Here is a 21,798-nt window from a genome sequence, read left to right as displayed (position 1 = left end):
TTGTTTCCCCTAATACCTCCCCCCACTTCCTTGAATTTATGCCATTTTTGCAGTATTCCAAGTGTTAATCTGAGTTTCATATTAAAGGCCAAAAAGTGACCCAAAGGATTATCTCCCCATAAAAGGAGCCTTGTTTACCCATTGAAACAGTTTCCAGTGTGCGGGTCGCAGTCTCTGGCACAGTCACAAGGACGACAGCCATTCTCTCCAAGGCCCCAGTATCCCATAAGGCATCTGTCACAGTTCGGGCCTGCCACGCCTGGCTTGCAGTAACAGAACCCCGTCTTTGGGTGGCACTGCCAGCTTCTGCTGAAGGTTGCATTGGCTGATCCCATAGGCTGACAGGAGCAAGCTAACAAGACATAAGAAGTGATTGAGATGATATGCCAAGGGTCAGCAGTTTAGGTGATGTTTCTGCCAGGCTGATAATCTCCATGGGTCCCACTCATTCCCAACAGCCAGTCATTTTACATCAGCACTGAGAAGCATTGTATTCTCAGGCAGCCGGGGTTCAAAATGGAAATGTAATTTTTAAGTATTGGTGGGGTGTTTTCTCACTGAGCATAGCAATGGATTCAAAATAAAACCTGAACTGCTAAATGCTCACCTGAGACCGATGCATGTGCTAGCACCATTTCCTGTGGGCCAAATCCTTGCCCCTACACCAGTCTCAAATAAAGAGCATTATGCAGCTGTGCAGTAGCCAGTGTTACTAGTGTGGATTCACTCTGCAAGGAGGAGGGAGGGGCTGGCATGTGAATTTGTAAAACACCCAACTGGGCTACCATGGACGGGGCCTCAAGGTGCATATGTCGCCAGAGTGGGCTTCCCATTATGCCCATTTGTGAACTTGCCTTTTGGATGGTATGTGGCTGTAGGCTGTGGGTGGGAAGGATTTGCCCATTGTGTATCTATACAATAAAATTATATAAATCAGTCACAGTCTTCCTGTGTGGGCACAAAGACGTCTCAGGTGCCCGCTGTGCTGCACACTTGCACCATAAGGGTCAGAAGCCAGGCTGTTTAGTGCTAAGGGCACTTTAGTGCAGTGTGAGGGATATGTTTACAACCCTGGGCAGTATAATAGTGCCCAAGCATTTAGAGTGAGAGGGAGCATTTGCAAAGAGAGAGGGGATTTGCTAGTGTGATACATGAGGGGATGCTCAAAGCAATGCGATGAAAACAAGAAGGAAATAATTTAGGCTGAAGATCAGGATAAACAGGCTCCCCAGGGTAGTGTTGTAATTCCTACTGCCAGGTATATTTAAAACTAAACTGGACAAAACACTAGTAAAAGTATGACATGCAAAGCAAGACCAGACAACCGGATAGGCCTTTTCCAGCTCTAGATTTGAGGAGTCCATGATTCTGCTTTAGTGTGAGATGTAGGGCAGTAGGTTCTCTTCCCAGTGTGAACTTGAAGTTTGCCTGCACACATCAGTGGATACATTACAAAAGGGAGGGGAGAGAGAGATCTCCAAACCCATTGGGTATATTTCAGCTACGACCATTATCTGCTGAGTGCAGTGAGAGAGGGGACAGAAGGGCCAGGTGCAGCTCCCTGACTCTGGTGCCATTTCAACACCAGCTCTGCCATACATCAGAGTAGTCTGGAGGCTTCTGTAAAGTAGAGCAGCTGGCTATGGCCTCCGGGGACTACTACAGCTAAGACAATTTGGAGCTCAGTGATGTTCTGGCCATGTCCCTAATGAAGTCTCTATGCCAGGGGCATGGGGAGTGGGTGAGGCCAGAGCTGACTGTGCTGGGTCTGCATTAGCTGGGACACGTCTCCACCAGGAGAATTCTCAACTGGGGAGATCCTGCAGACTGCCAGCCCCTTTGTGCTGTCAGGGCAGCTCTACCAGGCTGGATCACAAGAGAGGATCTGGCCCGCTGACGTCTGACGCTTGAATAGGTTTGGACAAATGGAGAAGTGAGCTGAATCTTCGCCCCAAACTCGGGTCCAGCTCATGTTTTAGCTCCTTCTCATTTTTGAACATTGTGGCACCTCTTGATTTCTGCTGACACCAAAGCCTGAAGTGCCAAGATGTCACAATTTCATCCACCTGCAAGAAGGACGAAACAAAAATCTTGGGGCTAAGGCCTGCCCTAACAGGGATTTCCAGTCAGATGTTGGACACCTAAGATGTTTGGCTCAGGGGCCAGCCTTTTGGACGATTATCTTTACTCCAGTGCTTTTGACGTTTGCCCATCACTACTGCTGATCAAACCATTTTTCTTCCTGAGCTTACAGATAAGAGACCAAATGAACACACTGATTCCACACATCCCTGTCCAAGAAGGGAGCTCTATGAAGAAGGATAATGGCAGTGATGATGGATTTACTTTCATGTGCATCATCATGTTTGTTCTTTAGAAAGGAAAATCTCTTTGGGGAATACTAATATGTGAAAAAGCAGTGCCCAGCGGTTTGTATATTGGGCATTTTTCTTGTGATCTTCCATTAGATATTATATTTTCACCCTGTCCTAGCTGTGTACTTCATGCCAATATTTTTAATAATATTATTATACTGTGCTGCAGGAGGATCCTATTTAGTTGTTTTCAAGGGAACATTAGCACAATAGCCTAAAGACAGAAAATAAGCATACTGTAATGAGCAGTGTATTCCACACAATGAGCTTGTTGGCTGGTGGCACAATAGCATCAGGCTCTACTGCTGCTGCCACACAGGAGTCTTGAGCCTGGGAGCATTCTGAGGGATGTTGTTCACCAGGATTTGAAAATCAGGTGTAACATCACAGTGCACATTTGCACCAACGTTTCAAAAGTCGCTTCTGATTTTTGGTGCTCAGCTTGAGAAACTGTGGCCCCAGGTTTTCAGAAGTGCCGAACACCACTCCAAAAATGGAGGGATCTAATATTAGTTGACATTTTTGAAAATGTTGTCCTTGATCTTTGGACATGGGAAATGGGTGCTTTCCTCATTAGAGATAGGTCTGCGACAAAAAGATCCAAACTTTGCCACAGTCCGGGTTTGTCTGAATCCTCGTTCTTGATTTCCCCTACTATATCATTAGGATCCAGCCTTCCCCAAGTTCACTGGTGTTTGGATCGGGAGTTTTAGTTTGGATCTATCTCTATTCTTTACAGATTGTTCGGTCTCATCTCTTGTCTTTCCAGGTTTCCGTATCTGGAGCCAGGTCCTCAGCTGGTGTAAATCAGTGTAGCTCCAATGAAGCTACGCTAGCTTACTCTAGCTGAGGACAGGATGTCAGATATGTAAAGAATATGAATTTCACCATCCCAGCCGAAGGGAAAGTGCTCCAGTGGGTGGTGATTTATAGCAGAGGCCAAGGAGGGAGGTAGAGAAAAAAGTGCATGTATTTAGTTCAGGGACATAAATAAGGGAAGCTGGTGGTCCAAAAATGAAAAGCCGGCATTGCCTCCAGTTAGAAGCTTTGGCAGCTCTTGATGGATCATAAAGCAAAATGGAACAAATAAATGCATGACACTTTCAGATGAGTTACACAAGTAGCTCACAAACACTTCCCTCAGTTTGTGTTTATTTAGCGTATCAACTCGGGTGTGTGCATTGTCTGGCTTGCAGAGTATTATGACCAAACTCTCAATTCTGTAGCTATGGTAACTCCCAAAATATGAATCTGTGTGTCACATGCTGAAGGGCAGCTGTTGATGACCAGGTTTTATCTCTCAAATAACAATAGATTTGATGATAAACCTCACGATTAAAGAGTCATAAGTAAGTTCTTACAAGCTGAGTTTTTTTTGTATTTCCCAGTGTTTGTAAACAAAATGTCTTTTCTGCTGATTTTTGCTCTTTTCCTTTTTGGCAAACCCTAGTTTTCTCTCCACCCACCTCTTTCTAATGAAACACAAACCAACATGCCAATGGATTCGTTACCTTCTTTTTATCAAGGGATGTTAGGGACAGTGGACAGACAATTCTGGCACAGAGCTGGCTAGTTTATTTGTAGGGCCCTACCAAATTCACAGCCATGAAAAACGCATCACAGACCGTGTAATCTGGTCTTTTCTGTGCTTTTACTCTATGCTATACAGATTTCACAGGGGAAACTGTTTCTCAGATTGGGGATCCTCACCCAAAAGGGAGTTGCAGAGGGGTTTCCAGGTTATTTTAGGTGGGTCATGGTATTGCCACCCTTACTTCTGTGCTGCCTTCACAGCTGAGTGGCTGGAGAGCGGCAGCTATTGGCCGGGTGCCCAGCTTTGAAGGCAGCGCTGTGCCAGCAGCAGTGCAGAAGTAGAGTGGCAATACCATACCATGCCACCCTTACTTCTGCGCTGCTGTTGGCAGTGGCTCTGCCTTCAGAGCTGGGCTCCCAGCCAGCAGCCACCGCTCTCCAGCTGCCCGGCTCTGAAGGCAGCGCCACCGCTAGAAGCAGCGCAGAAGTAAGGGTAGCAGTACCACAACCCCGCCCCCATAACCTTGTGACCCCCCACAAGGGTCATAATCTCCCTACAATTACAACATTGTGAAATTTGAGATTTGAATAGTTGAATCATGAACTTTCTGATTTTTAAAATCCTATGAAATTGACCAAAATGGACCATGAATTTGGTAGGGCCCTATTTATTTGGGTTCTCCCCTTTACAGCAGCAAAATATTAACACTACAGAATATTACATGGTGGCTGCTGTTGGTCACTGAAGTATCACAAATGACCACTTGGATTTTTATTGGCAGCTGCTGTTATAAGATTTTTGCCAGGATGCTGCTGACAGAGAGGGAACCAAGGAATGAAAACAGTCCTAAAGCAGATAAATCTTTGTCTGCTCTCAGCACAGCTGTCTCCAGTTGTATCTTAATTAGATACAGATGTAAACTATAATATTAGTTGCAACAATGTGGTTCCAACCAACATGAATAGAGCAGGCATGTAGTACTCCAATTAACTCACATGTCAGAGACTCTCATGGTATGTCGACAGTGCTATTAAAAACCCACGGTTGGCCCATGCCAGTTGACTTGGGGTTGTGGGGCTTGGGCCATAAGGGAAATCTTAATTGCAGTGTTAGATGCTTGGGCGAGAACCTGGGCTCTAGGACTCTGCAAGGTGGGAGGGTCCCAGGGCTTGAGCTGCAGCCTGAACCAGAACATCTACACCACAGTTGAACAGCCCCTTAGCCTGAGCCCTGTGAGCCCGAGTCAGCTGGCACGGGCCAGCTGCGGGTTTCTGGTTGCAGCTTAGACATACCGACAGAGATAACTAATCTTTCATTTCTGTCAAAACTACGGTGCAAAACACAGTTAACCGCAGATTCAATCTTTTCCAAATTTAAAAACAAACCAAAGCTTTTGGAATCTGGAATATAATCCCAACTAAATTCGAACAATTTTTAAAGCAGGTCAAATTTTGGGTCAAAACCATTCAACAATGTCCCGTAAATCCAGGAAATTGGATACACTACAGTCTGTGTGGGTGCCATCACCATCTGTGTGGCCGATTGAGATAGTGACTCTGACAAAGATGTGATTAATCCCAAATATTACAACTGGGAGGTTCACAGATCTGTCTAGAGGGGAAAGAAGGGAAGGGACAGCTTTGTTGATGGTGTGTGTGTGTGTGTGTGTGCACATTTTAATTTTCAAGCTGATTGCTAGAGTAAAAATCCCATTTCCCTGAAGACTTTGGCCTGATGGTCCTACATACTTGCTTTTTTTTTGGATAAGCAAAGGCTGAGTACAAAAGATGGTGTCAGGTCAGACGTATCCTTTAAGCCTCCAAATAAGCCACAGGAAAGAGCCAAGGATACAGCAGCTTTTCTGACCACTGGTTGGGAAACGATTTGGCTTCACAAGGCTTCTGACTCAAAGCTCCCATACAAGCCTATATCCAAACCGTTTAATCCTGTGTTGTCACCCGCAATAACAAGCAGGTGTGTGCTGTGCTCTGTGGCTCTTTTCATGTCCTTTTTTTTTTAATCTAAGTGGTGTCAAAACAAGGCTCTGTGCATGACCTGGCTCCCATTCATCCCCAGCTGCTAGGAACGGCAGAAGCGAAGAGGTCAGAGACGGGCGATCTCTCCAGATGAAAAGAAATGGCAGAATCATATTTACGTGTTAAATCTCAGCTGGGATTTTTTTTTTAAAGCAATTGTCTTTCTCGTAAATGGAGAAGTCAGGGAAGGGGGATCTGGATAGCATCAGTGCAGCCAGTTGTTATACAACCCTGTTTTCCCCCGAGCAGTGATTAAGAGAGAATCCTGCCGATTATTATGACTAATGCCTAAAGATTCCTTCTGGGCCTTAGCAGAGACCTGCTAACTTTTTGGGAGCTGGAGGGGGCTGTCGTAGCTTAACCTAGACTTTGCTCTGGATGGAAGAGCACTCTCTTAAAGCATGATTACTCAAAGGGCTTAACACAGCGTTTCATTCAGCTTTTTCATCATCTTTTAGTTCCCAGCTCAGTGCCTACTGTAAATACAGGGTGAGTTTTAATTCCCTGTATTTCTTCCCCCTTCCTCACCAATGTGAAGCCAAGAACCACGTTACTCACACCAAAAGCATCCGTGCAGTCTGCCACGACCAATTTATTATGGCTCTTTTCATCATTTTCCAAGAACATTGAGTTATTTAATGTTAAGTATCAGAGGGGTAGCCGTGTTAGTCTGGATCTGTAAAAAGCGACAAAGCGTCCTGTGGCACCTTATAGACTAACAGACGTATCGGAGCATGAGCTTTCGTGGGGGAATACCCACTTCATCAGATGCATGTCAACATTATTTAATGTTGTGACTCTGGTACTATTTGCAAGGTTTCCTCAGCCAAAGTGAGTGGATGTGTAGGAGGTGGCATGCCCAGTCCTTCACAAAGCTATTCACCCAGACTTGGTAGTTCTTCAGGTCATGATCAGCACGCTGAGGTGTGATAGAAATGCACCTCCATGGGTTCAAGTTCACTATGGGATAAATCTTTAACCCGGAGCCAAGCTTCAGTAAATGCACTTGCGTCAGTGGGGATCCTATGGGATGAATCTTTCCCCCGCACCAAACCTACTTTTGTTCCACCCGGCACAATGCTTCTCCTCCCCACAACTGCTGCACTGGTGGAGTTTGGGGGCTCTATCTACATTAGTGCTTTTACAGGTGCAGTCACTGGTAGAGCTAAACAGTGATAGCAGAACAGTGGGAGATTTCCTGAAAATTACCTGTGTCGATGCAGCATTTTATACCTGCACCCACCGACCCACACCCCTCTCTGGGAAATTTCTGGGGCTCAGCTCTCAGCTTCAAAAAGCTGCCCATTTAGATAACCATCTGAATGTCTTTGTAGGAATTCTCCCCTTCACCTTTAAATAACTTAGGAAAGGGCATAGACTAATACCCAGTGAAAATATGTCTCTCTGAACAGGCTCTGAAGACTGAATGTTTCTCCCTGCGCCACACAAATGCAACCACAGTTCACAAATCAGCCATGAAAGCTAGGGGGGCTCTCTATAGAGGAAAGTGCCCATGTGTTCCTTAGGTCAGGATCCAGCAAACAGTTAAGCACTGTGTGTGACTTTAAGTGCATGAGTGGTCCCCTTGACTTCAGTCCCAAGTGCCTAAAGTCATGCATATATGCATAAGTGCTATACAGAATTGGAGTCTTGGTGCGGAAGTTATACATGATGGGAACAGTTGCAGGGAGCCTTCTATTTGCATTAAGCATTTTGCTGGGGAAAATGCTATTACTTATAATGCTGCCACCACAGGAGTAGTTCTGTTTGAACAGGGTATATTTCCGCTTGTTCGACAGCATCCTTCTGAAATGTTTTCCTGTTAGTTTTTCAGCAAGATGTGCTGAGAAGGCAGTAGCCAGACCAGACAAAAGACTTGTAGGTAGGCTCAGGGTCCAATTTCACCCAGGCAGCCTGTTCTAGGGTTTCCTCACAGATATTTTTAAATAATGTTTTCTCTTCTCTGCTACTCTTTAATGTTCCTAGACTTCAGTGATTATCTCATATTACACACACTGCTGGTTATTACACTGTCACCTTGCAGTCAAATACAAGAGCCTGTACATTGATTCTTTCAGGTGCCATAAGACTTGAAATCTAATCTACTGGAACAAGAATTTATTCTCATTACAAATCTTTGCATACGGCAAGTCCTCTCAGAGCAGAAACAAACCAGCAGAAGAATCCCTGGAAAGCTGGGCATCATCGAACACAATTGGGAACACAGCCAAGGAAGCCCTGCCTCCTCCCCTGATCAATGAGCTTTGTTGCAAGGTTAAAAAAATCAAAAAGAAAGAACTGGGAGGAGACAGAGCTGGCTCTAAGATCCAATGAAAGGTGAATACAAAGGATCAGAAACATAGAGCATGTTGTGCACTGAAAGTTCAAGTGCTATCGCAGGCCAGCTGGTCCCAGCAAGAAGTGCATGTGTAACCTGAGTGTCTAGAGAAACCTTGATCAGGCCTGTCAAAGGGGCAGGAGAACTTCAGAAGCAATGGCTGACAATGGGAATGAACACAGGTGACAAAGGAGGCAGTTCTTTGTTGATGACTGCGTGGATGGGGGTGGGGGAGGAATCATGATGGTATAGGGGAGAGAACAAGCTTCATCCAGAGGCAGAGAAAGGGGGAGAGAGAAGGAGACGAACAAAATGATGGATTGTTACAAACAGAAACCTTCCTGGGGAATACTAGGGGGGATCAAAGGTGTAAGATGTGGGAGGAAACTCAGCGGCTCAAACTCCCTACCCATCCCTCCTGCAGCCAATATTATTCATGTCTGTCTGTGGAGAGAATGCAAAATAAACCTGTGGCCCACTGGAGCCTCACAGCAGTTAGAACATACACACACGGACGCTGTGGGCCCCTTTTGGTTGAGATACAGATAAACCCAATGAAATAAAATGTGTGCCTCACTAGGATAGGAGCATTTTAAATGCAAACGCAACTAGAATAAAACTTTCCCTAAAAATACAATTGCTTCAGAGAATTATTATTATTATTATTTATTATTATTATTATTTTAAATCAGACCATTCCACGATCCCACATAGAAATCAGACTTTGGTGGCAGGATCAGGAGGAAAGTGTCCTTGATCAGGAAACCAGGATTGGAGGAAAGGATAAGGTATTTATGATGTATTTCCACAAGATACCTGTAGATACTTTTAATGGGCTGGATGGCTCAGCTCACTCTGTAATGTGTAGACCTAAACAGCTTTCACCATTCATTTGTACAGTATTATATTGGACTTACGTTTGCAGACCTCTGGGGAAGACATAGGGTTTCCCCTATCTCTGTAAAATCCTGGTTTGCACCTTTGACATCGATGTCCCTCCGTGTTGTGTTTGCAGTTGTCACATACTCCACCGCTGTGTTTCCCCGATGCCAGCCAAACACTCAGGTTGAAGTGGCAGCTATCAGCATGGTTGTGACAACGGCACTCTGTTAGGGAGCAGGGAAATGCATTTCTCACTCACGTTTGTAAAGCACAGAGCCTACAGTATCACTCATGTGCTAGTTTCATTGCAATGAACTTAGGAGCAAACATTTTTCTTTTGCCTGCCTTCCTGGGTTTACATTAAAAACAGAAACGTCAAAGCAGAATGAGACTCCTAGTAAATCCTAAGAAAGACTGACAGTCAGGTGAAAAAGCCAATTCTCACGGACTGTATACCTCATCGAAGTATCTACATGAACTCACAGGTGGGCCTGGACCAAAACCCCAAATCTGAACAACTGCCTAACTTTGGGAAAGCCAAGCTCCAAATCTAGATCTAAACTATGTAGCTTGGGCCACCTCTACTTTTAGTGTTGTCCTGTTTATTTCCACCTATAGAACTGAGCCCTTTGGGCCATAACAGATTTATCACTACTACGGCTAGTTGAAAATTTCCTGTCAAAATTGGCTTGGGACAGAAAATTGTGTTTTCAACTAATTTTTTTTAAAGTGTCTGTTTTTGTCAAAAAAAACGAAGGCCTGAAAACAGAAATATTTTGGCCCAAACCCCAGAATTTTGATTCATATATGCTGCCGCAGTGCCTTATGAAAGTTGTAGTTCAGTTGACTCATATCCCCATTCTCTATGGCTGGGTTCCTCAGCTGGACTTCATCTTCCATGATGCACCACAGCCATACGACTCCCAGGATACACCACTTCTCCTCAACAAGAGGGAAAACCATGAGGCACCATGGAGAGGCAGTCCAACCAGGGAGCCATCCTGTAGAAAAGAAAGGGAACATGAAACAACTGAACTACAACTCACATGAGGCACCGTGACAGCATTTTGGATAAAAATATTTCAATATTTGGTTGAAACATTTTGGTTTTTGGCCAAAATATTTCAGTTTTTGGCTGAAAGATTTCAGATTTTGATTTTTTGCCATATTGTCAAAATTTTCTGCAGAACCTCCCCTGTGTTCCAACCAGCTCTAGGCCACTCATAGTTTTGCTTTTTCAATGCCAATATAGTAACAAAAAGATAAAGACTTTTCAGGATTGTTTCAACGTCCTGCAATTCTAGCTTGAAGCATGCAACCTGATTCTACTAAAATTAGTATATGTTATAACAAACCTGTAGCTATCATTAGTAAACTTGAAAGTCCACTTTATTTTCCTAGATTGATCAACTACGACACTGTCTGTTCTGCTCCAGTTAGAATCTCCCACTTGGAAACACTGTTGGCTTTTTTCCCATCCAGTTTAGACTGTAAACTGTTTGGAGCAGCAATGCTATACTTTGTGTTTTGTAAAGCACCGTGCACACCTTTAGTGCTACTTGAGGAAAAAAATAGAGATGGACAGATCTGATCCAGAGTTGGACTTCACTCCAAGGTTCTGAGGTGTTGGGATCCAGGGTTTTGGATGCATCCACCATATAGAAATCAAACCTCCATAAGTCTCGGACTGCTCAGAACTAGGGTGTTCTTTTAGGACACTATATAAACAGGCGTTGCCTGTGAAATTTAGATCCAGATCCAAGTTTGGATTCTGATTCTCATCACACAAATGCCCAAGTTTGTTTGGATTGGGGAAGGCGGGGCTGGAGGTTGGTTGAAATCAATTTCTAGTTATTAATAAATACATAATATAATTATATCTCATAATAAATATAGACTTGGAACCAACTCAAATCAAGACATTCCTGAAACCTTGTTCCCATGCACAGGCCAAGGAGAGAGATCACTGAACCTGACTTTCCCCCCCCATTAAACTTACCTCCTTAAGCTTTCTTAGCCTACTACAGCTCTGTAGAGACTCATGCTTGGGAATGGTGAAATGAATGAGGGAATGTTTCTCTTTGAAGAGCAGAGTTCTGCCTTGTATGTTCTATATTGCAATAGATCAAATAGACCAGCTACATTAAAAAATACTTTGATTGAAAGGATTTTCTAGCAGTTACCTAGCAATTCATTCCCCATCTGCTGCAAGAGCACCATAAATCCAAACTGGATGACTTGTCTATTATAGAGCCTTGCCTACTTGGACGGTGATTTATTGCCCTGACACCCTGAATCATTATGCTCCTCCCTGCCCCCCACTTACTTCTGCATTCATTTGGTGCCCCAGTTTTTCCATCTCCTGGCTTCCAAGGCTGGTCATTGTATAATGGTTCACACCTTTCACAGTGGTTCCCTGCTGTGTTGTGTCTGCACACACACTTCCCGTGGACCTGTCAGGGGAAGGAGAATATGTTCAAGCAGCTGAAAGAATTAACAGGACAGAGCACAGCACAGCCTCTGAGTGAGGAGGATTTCTGAGTGCACAGTTCCTTCTCACAGCTCCCCAGCACTCTCACAAAGCCTACACCTGTCTAGAATTCCTAAACATGCAGCTTTATTGCCTCATGAAGTCTCTAATAATGTGGGTTTGTTCTCTGCCCTCCTGTAATGTTGGGGTCAGATTCTGAATGGGTGATGAGGTGTGCCAGGCATTTGATGCTCCCTGCTGGAATAGTAATACCTGGCTCTTATATAGAGCTTTTCACCATAGATCTCAAAGTGCTTTACAAAGGTGGTTAGTAGCCTTATCCTCATTTTACCCATGGGGAAACTGAGGCACATAGCAGGTTGGTGACTTGTCCAAGACCACCAGCAGAACCAAGAATAGAACCCAGGTCCCCTTGATCCTAGTGCAGTGCTCTAGCCACTATGTCATACTGCTTGGGGTGTAGAAGGTAAGGTAAAAAAGAGTGGGATGCTTCCTCCAAGGGGGATGTCCTGAGTGAAGCAGGGACAGGGGAGGAAGGGTCTCCCCTGTTTTAATCCAAAGGCTTGGCCTGCTCAGAGGCCTAACTCTGACTGTTTATTTTGATTGAACCAGTAAATAGAGTTATAGAATATCATAGGATTAGAAGGGACCTCAGGAGGTCATCTAGGCCAACCTCCTGCTCAAAGGAGGAACTAGTCCCCAGAGAGATTTTTGCCCCAGATCCCTAAATGGCCCCCTCAAGGATTGAGTTTACAGCCCTGAGTTTAGTAGGCTAATACGCAAACCACTGAGCTATCTCTACCCCCACTGAAGTCTTCCTGTCTTGGCACACCCTGCCCACCTTTTGGGTGAAAAGAGCAGTGAGTTTAGTCCTCCAAGAGCTCCTAGAGAAGCCACCCAGATCAGCTGCTGGTGGAACCAACAATAATTGGTCCAGCAGCAGCTAGAAGGGCTGGAAGCAGGTAGAAGTCAATCAGAGCCCAGTGAGCAAGGTAAAAAGGGCTGGCTGCTTCCTCCAAAGGAGGGAATTCTGGGTGAAGTTGGGGTGGAGATGAAAGGTTCTCCACTGTCTTAATCCAAATGGTCAGGGGCCTAATTTTGACTGCATCTTCTAGTGGCGCCAGGAAAATATTGTTTTGTTTTACAGGGTTGAATTTAAAGCCCTGAGTTGGATATCAGTTGAGTGCTGTAAAATTAAAGGGAGCTCGCTTTGCAAGTTGTTCTATTAGTTCAAGTGAACCTGTGACAAATGGCAACAAAGCTCTCGTTCTGGGTACCCAGTTGGCAAAGTCATTACTAGGCTAATGCGAATAGCAAAACTGTATATTCACTGCGGGAAGTGTGAGCGGAAGAGAAGAGCTTCCCTCAGAATAAGAGATGCTAGTGTAAGTGTTCCAAGTAACCTCACAGTACAGTATCAGATTGTGGCAAATGCATAGAGGGAAGGCTTTGTGGAATACCAGATAAGCAGGCAAAGAAGACAAGAAGCCCCCTGGCTCCCGTTACTGGTTGTTGTTTAATGCACAATGGCTGAGTGCATCCAAGAACTGTTAATACCTGAGCACACAGGACTCTACAAATCTAGTTTCTTGAGAACTTTTGTGACAGAAGAGGGCCTTTTTAAACAGGAGATCCAAATTCTCTGCTTGCAGGGTCTTGCAAAGGAAGGAAGAGAATTACTTTTGGAAGAATGAATTTCCTTCAGGAAGTGCCTGATATTTGGCCTAGGAGGTAGGAGATGGAAAAGGTAAGTTCACAAGTGACCATTCTGCTTTTCCACCTGTCAGGCTAGTGGCTATCCATCACTGAGATGTACATCACAGGAAATGGTCTTAACAGCAGGGCAGGTACACTGGTGACTAAGCCCTATAGCCACATGGTCACAACTCTGGCCCAGTGCACGTGACACAAAAAGTGAAGACTGAGATGTCATTTTTATCTGAAGCGTGAGTCTAATTTTATCCTTTAATCTCACCACTAATGTGAGTTATGGTTTTCCATAGCCTTTCCCGAAAGTCAGATTTTATATTTGAACTTCTAGTCTCCTCCATCCCCTCATTGTTGTAGGTAATTTGAGATTATGAGAAGAATGTTAAAAATAACTGTTACCTTAGCATTCTCTCCTATCCCAACTCCAGCTCCCTGCAGCAATTTGCTCCCTACTCCTCCAGTTTCTAATCCTCTCAGACCAGATATTTCATGCAGCTAGCAGAGGAGACAGGCTGCAGCTGATGCCACTGCTCCTGTACAGCCAGCTGGCAGATTGACCGCCTCACAGAGCGGTTGGCTGCCTCCTCACGGAAGACTGAACACAGACTTCAGGGTATGCATTTCTCTCTCAGAACTCAACACCAGTAATCCTCAGGGAGATGCGATATCGAGCACATTATGTGGTGTCTTTACAGACCAGGATGCAAGATGGTCAACCATGTCAATCCCCTAAATCTGATTACAGAAGGGTCTATTATGATCATTTAATTTGACCTCCTGCATGACAAAGGCTACAAAATTACATCCTGTGATTCCTGAACTGAGCCCAGTAACTTACAGTTGGATCATAGCATATCTATTAGAAAGACAGAGTCTTGACTGAAAGCCCCCAAGTGACCACTAGAGACTCTTTCATACTTTACCTGCCCAATATCAAGTATCACCCTCACATATCATTGTCATGGGCAGTTGAGAGAGAGATTGAGAGAGAGAGATTTACCCAATAGGTCTTTTTCCCCCTTTAATTTCTCTGATTCTTTAATTCCTGAACCCTAACCATATGTATGTGATGTTAACAGACATAAAATGATTAATAAAGAGATGCAAACCGCACTTGACAAGAGAGAATTCTAAGTGGCTGGAACCATTATGTAAAGCAGAATATGCATAGTATTTCCATTTAGTTCTACATCATACCGCACTCTTTTGATTTTTCCCTCTCTCTGGTTGGGCACTTTTATCTTTTTAGTAATTGTTGTTTTTGCTGCTGCTCCTTGGCTGCTGTCAGTGTATTTCATTATTTTGCTACTGAATGAAGGTTAAGTTTGGAAGCTGTCCAGAACTGAGCAACTGTTGCTGATTCGGAGAAAATGTTTGTCTTCGGGCTGTGTATTCACTTTGTAGTGTCGCCAGAACAGTATTGGACATAGCAGTTTGCAACCATGTCAGCAGCAAGTCACTTACAGGCTTTTGGAAGGAGACCATTTATGGGTAGTTGTCATTGGTCTCATGAGAAACAGTGAAACACTCGTCTGCCTCAAACTAATCCCTGTTGTCCTTATGACCTCCCCAAATTGAGAGGTGCTTGCATGGTCTCTGGTTGCCCAAAGGGATTTTTGGCTATATCAGATGTCTGTGATTTCTGAGATCATCATCAATATTTGAGCCTTAGAGGGAAATTCATTAACATGTTCAATCATTTTGTGTGGTCAAATGAAAAGACTATTTCAACCATGCAAAGCCTTAGGAGACCAAATGGCCAAAGGGATTACTGATGGATTGCAGTGCTTTTCACGTTTAGGTCATCAGTTCAAACCCTGAGAAGGTTAGGAGTGACTGAGGGCTATTACCCCTTCATGTCATGTGTTGTTGGTCTATGTGATCTAAGTAGGTGGGTCTAAGTTCATTTGTCTGTATTACCCCTCTCATCATGGCTGTTATCCTTGTAGGCATTCTCTGAGGAGAATGAATGTCCATCCCATCCCAAGGAGCTTCTGTAAAACAGGCTCTAGAGATCCTGGCAGGGGAAGGTGGGTTAGGAAGTTGGCAGTGTGGCACCTGCTCTGTGGATAAAACAGAGGGCTTCAGTCTCCTGGACCACTAATGAATCAGCTTTCCCCAAGTTCACTAGAGAATAACAATGAAGAAAGTCAGTAATGAGTTAGGTGAATCCACAGGCCGGCCAGACCAAGTCACTTTCTGAACAGTGACAAAGGCATAATGTAGGAAACGCTGTTCGTGATCTCACAAAGAGACAAAATTCATACATTACAACAAAGGGATGTTATAGAGTGAGCTGGGCCTTTGAGGGTTTCAAGTCCCCAGTCTGGCTTTTGTCTGGTACCCAATCTCCTGTGACTGCAAGCCAGGCCTGGGGGGGATATTTGAGAACTCTCTGTGGCTCTATGTTGCCTAATGCATCAAACATCAACTTCTTGTCTGCACCTTCAAGCTCACGCATGACTCCACCCAGCCAACATCTCAATCTGGTTCCTTATCATTTTCTGTCTCAGTGCAGGCTTGACTTTTCTGTGTCTTTGGGCAGGGCTGCCTTCTTCCATCTTGTATAGCGGTGAGCATATTGTCAGTGCCTACCAAATAGCATGCAAATAATAGCTGCTATGTTGACATAAAGCCTGAGGATCATAGGATATTACAATTACAGTACTTCTGAGATGCAGTGGGTCACCTGGTTCCAATGATTACCTCATTGAATGGAGACTGGCTATTTCAAGTGAGGAAGAGGAGGAGGCTCAGTATATTACTGGGTCAATGCATTAACCTGAACTTTTACCACAGTTCAAATCTTCTCAGATCAAATGGTGAAAATGAGTTTGGTGGTCACATCCTAGATTCTTTTGGTCCACATCACAAAAGCACCAAACACTTTGGCATGAGTGGCCAGCTCTGCTGGGGAGAGACCCAGAACTGGGTTTCAGAAGAGAAGAGAAGTGGATTCTGTAAGTCAGACCTAAAGTACATTAGCAGAGATCTTTGGATTCCCAGCATAGACATAACAGGTTAGCACCAGGGAGCACTGCCATGGTGGTGTAATGGAGAAGCTTGAATACCATCTGTTCACACCAGTGGGCCAAATTCTCCCATCACTTATACTAGTGTGTAAATCTGATGCAACTCTACTGACTGTAATGGAATTACTTGGGATTTACAGTGGTCAATCCAATGTTTGTGGCTATAAATTCCTTCCTTTATCTCATTTTACAGTATTCAGTTAATATTAGCTACTGATAATGATAAACAGTAAAGTACATTCTGGATGATATTGTTATTTTTAGTTGGCATATGACGCTCATGTAGCAGAGTGCAGGGAGCTCAGCAGCTGGTATACTTACATCGTTACTGTGGATATTCACCTGTACAAAAAAACTGCCATGACCCTGGGATTTGCTAGAGTATCAGTGGCTTGAATCAAGTCTAATTTTGGACATCTTGTATCGAATGGAAACCAAATAAACACCCTCTGAGATTTGCTGTACTCGAATCTTTGGGAGAGATGTTAGTCTCAAATGGTCTTTGATAGTTTTAAACAGATCTGATTATTTATCCGCCCCCCTAATCTTTAAAAAGAAAAACAACCCCCTGAAGGCAATATAAAGAACATTAAACCATTTTACCAGCCCTAAGTGTAGTTACAAGTGCGTCCAATCAAAGGTTTTTACTGGCAGGATTAGTGTGGTTCTTCAGGGGGGAGGGCTCCCTCAGTGGTTTTGAGCATTGGCCTGCTAAACCCAGGGTTGTGAGTTCAATTCTTGAGGGGGCCATTTAGGGAACTGGGGTAAAAATCTGGTTGGGGATTGGTCCTGCTTTGAGCAGGGGGTTGGACTAGATGACCTCCTGAGGTCCCTTCCAACCCTGATATTCTATGATTCAGCAATCAAGTGATTAAAATAACAAAACAAAAAAACCAACCTACCAGGAATTAACCTGTTAAGCAATAAAATGAAACTATTTTTGAATGGTTTACATTTCATTCTTAACCATTACATTAATAAAGGCTGTGTTTAAAAGTTAACAGAGTCTCAGATAGGGAGTTAGTTTGTAACCCCATCACACAAAATAGTTTAAAGTCAAAGAAGTGGAGTAGAAATGTTGCTTCTTACAAAAATTGTGTGTGTAACAGAGAATGCTCTCTCAGGCCTTGATTCAGGAAAGCACTTAAACAGCCTTCCTAAATAGGTATGTTTCCTGATTCAGAGCCTTAATCATTAGTAAAAGAGATTTTCAAGACATTAATAAGATTCATTCAGCACTACATGTGGCAGAGGGATGTGGGAAAGTATATTTTACTCAAAGTTATAATCTTAGCCTACATGCTCACTATATGATAACATGGCCACCAAGGGATTTATCATGTTTGCTGCTATGCTGTACACCACAGCCACTGAAAACTTCACACTGACAGCATGGACAGAACTCAGATCCTCCTGCTACAAAAGCACAGATCCCTATTTCAGCTAATGGAGAATCTCCATTAGATGTTAGCAATACAGGATCAATGACCCCCATGTTGAGTAGTTCTGATTCTAACCAGCAGATGGCAGTGGACACATAAAGATTCAGTACATTACAGTATATTTTCAGGGTATAGTGAATAATATTAGTATGGGAACAACAAGTTAGCCTTCTTTGTAAGAAGGAATGGGGCCAACAGCCTAATTTCATTCAGAGCTCAACAGTAGAGTGGGTCCGTTCCAAAAATTAGGGCTGTGTGAATCCATCTGGATAAAGAACTGACCTGAAGCCTCACCCAAAATGCAAACTCAAACGTTGGTGATTCTAAAAAGTTTGGTTAACTACTTTATTCATTACTTTTCATTTTTAAGTGCCCCTGCAATTGTAGCTGGAAGTTAAAGTGTCAAAATACCACTGGGCTGGCTTTTCTCATGGTATTCTCGCCCATCTGGGATTAGGAAGTAGCAGAAATCCTCTCAGGGTGCCTGCTGTTTGAGACTTTGAGCTCAGTTTTGGAGACCCAAGAAACTCAGAGACTTCAGAAATATTTTGCAGAAGAACTCAAACTATTGGGTCCTTATTTGAACTGAAATGAACCTCTGAAACCTGAGAGATCTGCTTACCATGACCCTTTTAGTGCTGCTGGATGTACTAGCAGGGAATAGTCCACAAGAAATGCATACCAGGGCAAATGCACTTTCCAGACTGGGATGGTGTCAGTCCCAAAGTTGGAGAGTATTTGAATCTGGGGTTTAGGTTTTGCCCATAATAAAGACGAGACTGTTTAGAACAGTCTGGTCTGAATCTAAAACAACTCCAAAATTTAGCGATGCTGAGTTTTGGTTTGGGCCCTGTTTCTAGTTCCAGGCAACAACAGAGATTTAGCTTAATGTAGGAATGTTCCTCACTGTCTACATGAGCTAACAGCAACAACAAAAACTTGAGCCAAGTCCAGAAGCCCTTACTCAGATTTTACTCAGTCATTACTTAGGCAATATACCCATTGATTTTAGTGGGAGTTTTGCCTAAGAAAGAAATTCTGGATTTGGCCTTTTAGTTGGGTTTGAACATTCATCTCTAGCCTCAGTTTAGATAATTTTGGGGAACTTGACTGTCACTCAGGGTATGTCTACACTGCAATTAAACATCCACAGCTGGCTTGTGTCAGCTGACTCGGGCTCACGGGGCTTGGATTACTGGGCTGTTTGTCTGTGGTGTAGACATTTGGATTTGGGCCCTGAGAGCCCAAGTCAGCTGACACAGGCCAGCCATGGGTGTTTAACTGCAGTGTAAACATACCCTCAAAGCCAGAGTTTTGAAGTTGGTTCTCATCTGTGGCTCATTGGGCACCATACTGCATGGAGCCCTCTGCTCCACCACAGCTGCTCCTAAGCAAATCCAAGTGACCCTATCTGTGATGCTAGCTGTGGCAGCTTCTCTCTCAGACAATATCTGAAACTTAGCCATCTTTCTTCATCCAACGCTCCAGCAGGGAGTCCTGGAAAATCCTTGTATCTAACAGGGCTAGCAAAGATGCCAGGGATATAATGTCCTTTACGTGTGGTCCATGAAACTTAAACAAACTACTTATTGTTACATAGTCGGTGTTATCTCTTCCTGTTCTTTCGAATGGGGAGTGCCAGACACTGGAGTCCTAACTCGGTCCTTATTCGGGCAAAACAGGAGAGAGACCCTAGAACGCATTCTGAGGTGGCCTACAATACATTAACATTTCTGATGATAGTCACCTAACTGAGGCTAATCCCTCTCAGCAAAAACTGCTCTTTGAATTGCCATCTTCAACAGAGAGCAGCTCTGGGCAGCACACTGAGTCTTGGAGGTCACAGAGTCTGGCACAACTTGGATCCATCAGAGACTGGAAACTTAGTTGGAGGATTATCAGTGGAACAGCACAAGGTATTTTTTCAGGAGATAATATTTGCAAAAGGGGGATGACCGCCAAGTCACCAAGCAAAGTGCTGTAGAAAAACAAGTTTTACCTTATGTAACCCTTGTTTCAACTCCCCTTTACCCCAAACAAGAAACTGCCGATAGGGCCAGATCCTTTTCCCATTTAAATCAATGGGAAAATTCCCTTTGGCTGCAATTGTGTAGGATCAGGCACAGAAAAAAGTACAATTCCTCTCTGTAAACACGATAATAAAGAAGAGGAACTGATCTCTGAGGCAATTCATGTGAATTTCCTGGCAATGAGGGCACCAAAAACAAACAAAACACCCCCAACACTTGTCGACAGCCAGTGGTTCTGCACTGAGTTTTATAAATCACTTTTTGGATACACAGTGACCTTCCTTTGTCCCATGTTTATTATTGTTTCATTTGCACTAAGAAAAGAATTGGGAAATATTTGGCAAATGGACTGGAAGCTTGTCTAGAAGCCATTCACTGTCTGTGCTCTCTGTCTGCGCTCTAAGCTCCTTTGTATGTTCTAGATGTACGCTAGGAAAAAGGTTGGGCTTAGCTACCATATGTTAGCTAACTGCATCCTAAACTTGACCGCTGTTCCTTGTGCCCTACAGAGTCCTACAGCAAGGCCCTCAGCACGTCACAACAGATATCCTTGCACCTCCCACAGAAACGGGGGCAGGAGGGAGGGGCTATTTTCCACTATGTCCAACAATTGAAAAAAACCCACAGAGAACATAAGAATGGCCATATTGGGTCAGACCAAAGGTCCATTGAGCCCAGTATCCTGTCTTCTGGCAGTGGCCAATGCCAGGTGCCCCAGAGGGAATGAACATAACAGGTAATCATCATCCCCTGTTGCTCATTCCCAGCTTCTGGCAAACAGAAGCTAGGGACACCATCCCTGTCCATTTTGGCTAATAGCCATTGATGGACCTATCCTCTAAGAACTTATCTAGTTCTTTTTTGAACCCTGTTATAGTCTTGGCCTTCACAACATCCTCTGGCAAGGAGGCACACAGATGTGCCTAGTCAGGGCATTCATTCCTTTCTAAACTGATGCTAATGTCTTACACTTACAACAAAATGCTCCTCTGTAATTTTCATGGCATCGCCCAGCTTCAATCAGTAGTTCTCCTTCACTGACATCCATGAAAGATCTATTCACATAGGATAGGGTGACCAGATGTCCCGATTTTTATAGGGACAGTCCCTGTATTTGGGGCTTTGTCTTATATAGGCACATATTACTCCTCACCCTCTGTCCTGATTTTTCTCACACACTGTCATGTCACCATAATGTAGGGAGAACCAAATGTTGTAGCCCATGCAGAACTAAGAGAAGAATTCTGCCCTTTGAGTGTAAACCTAAAGATACTACAAGATGATGCATAAATCATGTGTCATATCTTTGCAGCATCTCCCAAATGACCTGGAGGTAAGAGAGGACAAAGGGAAAACAAGAAAAAGGGTAATTGCTGCTGCAAGAAAACCCCAAATTTGAGATGTTTGCCCATAGATTTCTTGGCCATCACTTTTTCTTCTTTTTACTTTCTGCATTGAAATGGAAGAATGCCCAAAAGAGCTGGATCTAGGCGTTTCACCGAGTCTTGTGTCCTGCCTATTTGACTAAGGAGGGAATTTACAGGAATTTTGTACAGAGAAATATGAGCGTAGTTATAGAGATGCTAAATTTAACCTAGGAAATATCAGCTGCTGCCAGACAAAAATACCAATGAAATAATCCATAAAAAGCAAAACCCAGCATTGAAAGGAAGAGTTTATTTAAAATGCTCATATGCTTTGCTTTTCCTAGAAGTACCATATATTAAATAATCAAAAGGTTTAAAAGGGCTTAATCTTAAATCTCAAGATGCCCATTGATTTGTTTCTTTATTAATATGTTCTGTAAAACATCTTCTGCCACATGGTGGGCACTGCGCCTTCAGGGGAATTGATGCAGGGATCCTGAAGCCCATCCTCAGTTCTCACTGAGTCCTTACCCAGGCAAAACACTCACCGCTGTCTCAGTG

The 21,798-nt window shown here is 43.7% G+C and overlaps 1 protein-coding gene across 3 annotated transcripts in view; it reads right to left on the bottom strand.

Moving 5' to 3' along the window:
• LOC120409307 (netrin-4-like) overlaps nucleotides 1-21,798 on the bottom strand; it is a 63,550-nt gene that overhangs the window by 13,955 nt on the left and 27,797 nt on the right. For all 3 annotated transcript variants that reach the window (XM_039547114.1, XM_039547113.1, XM_039547115.1), the window contains 3 exons: nucleotides 11,492-11,618; nucleotides 9,201-9,389; nucleotides 139-352 (listed from right to left, as the gene is read on the bottom strand). In XM_039547114.1, coding sequence (XP_039403048.1) covers nucleotides 139-352; nucleotides 9,201-9,389; nucleotides 11,492-11,618 — 530 coding nt within the window. The remainder of the gene's footprint in view (nucleotides 1-138; nucleotides 353-9,200; nucleotides 9,390-11,491; nucleotides 11,619-21,798) is intronic.

The sequence above is a fragment of the Mauremys reevesii genome, linkage group 7 (assembly GCF_016161935.1).
Source record: "Mauremys reevesii isolate NIE-2019 linkage group 7, ASM1616193v1, whole genome shotgun sequence".
In the NCBI taxonomy this organism is placed as follows: Eukaryota; Metazoa; Chordata; order Testudines; family Geoemydidae; genus Mauremys; species Mauremys reevesii.
Note: the sequence above shows the minus strand (reverse complement) of the source record. Positions and strands in the feature narration are given on the sequence as shown.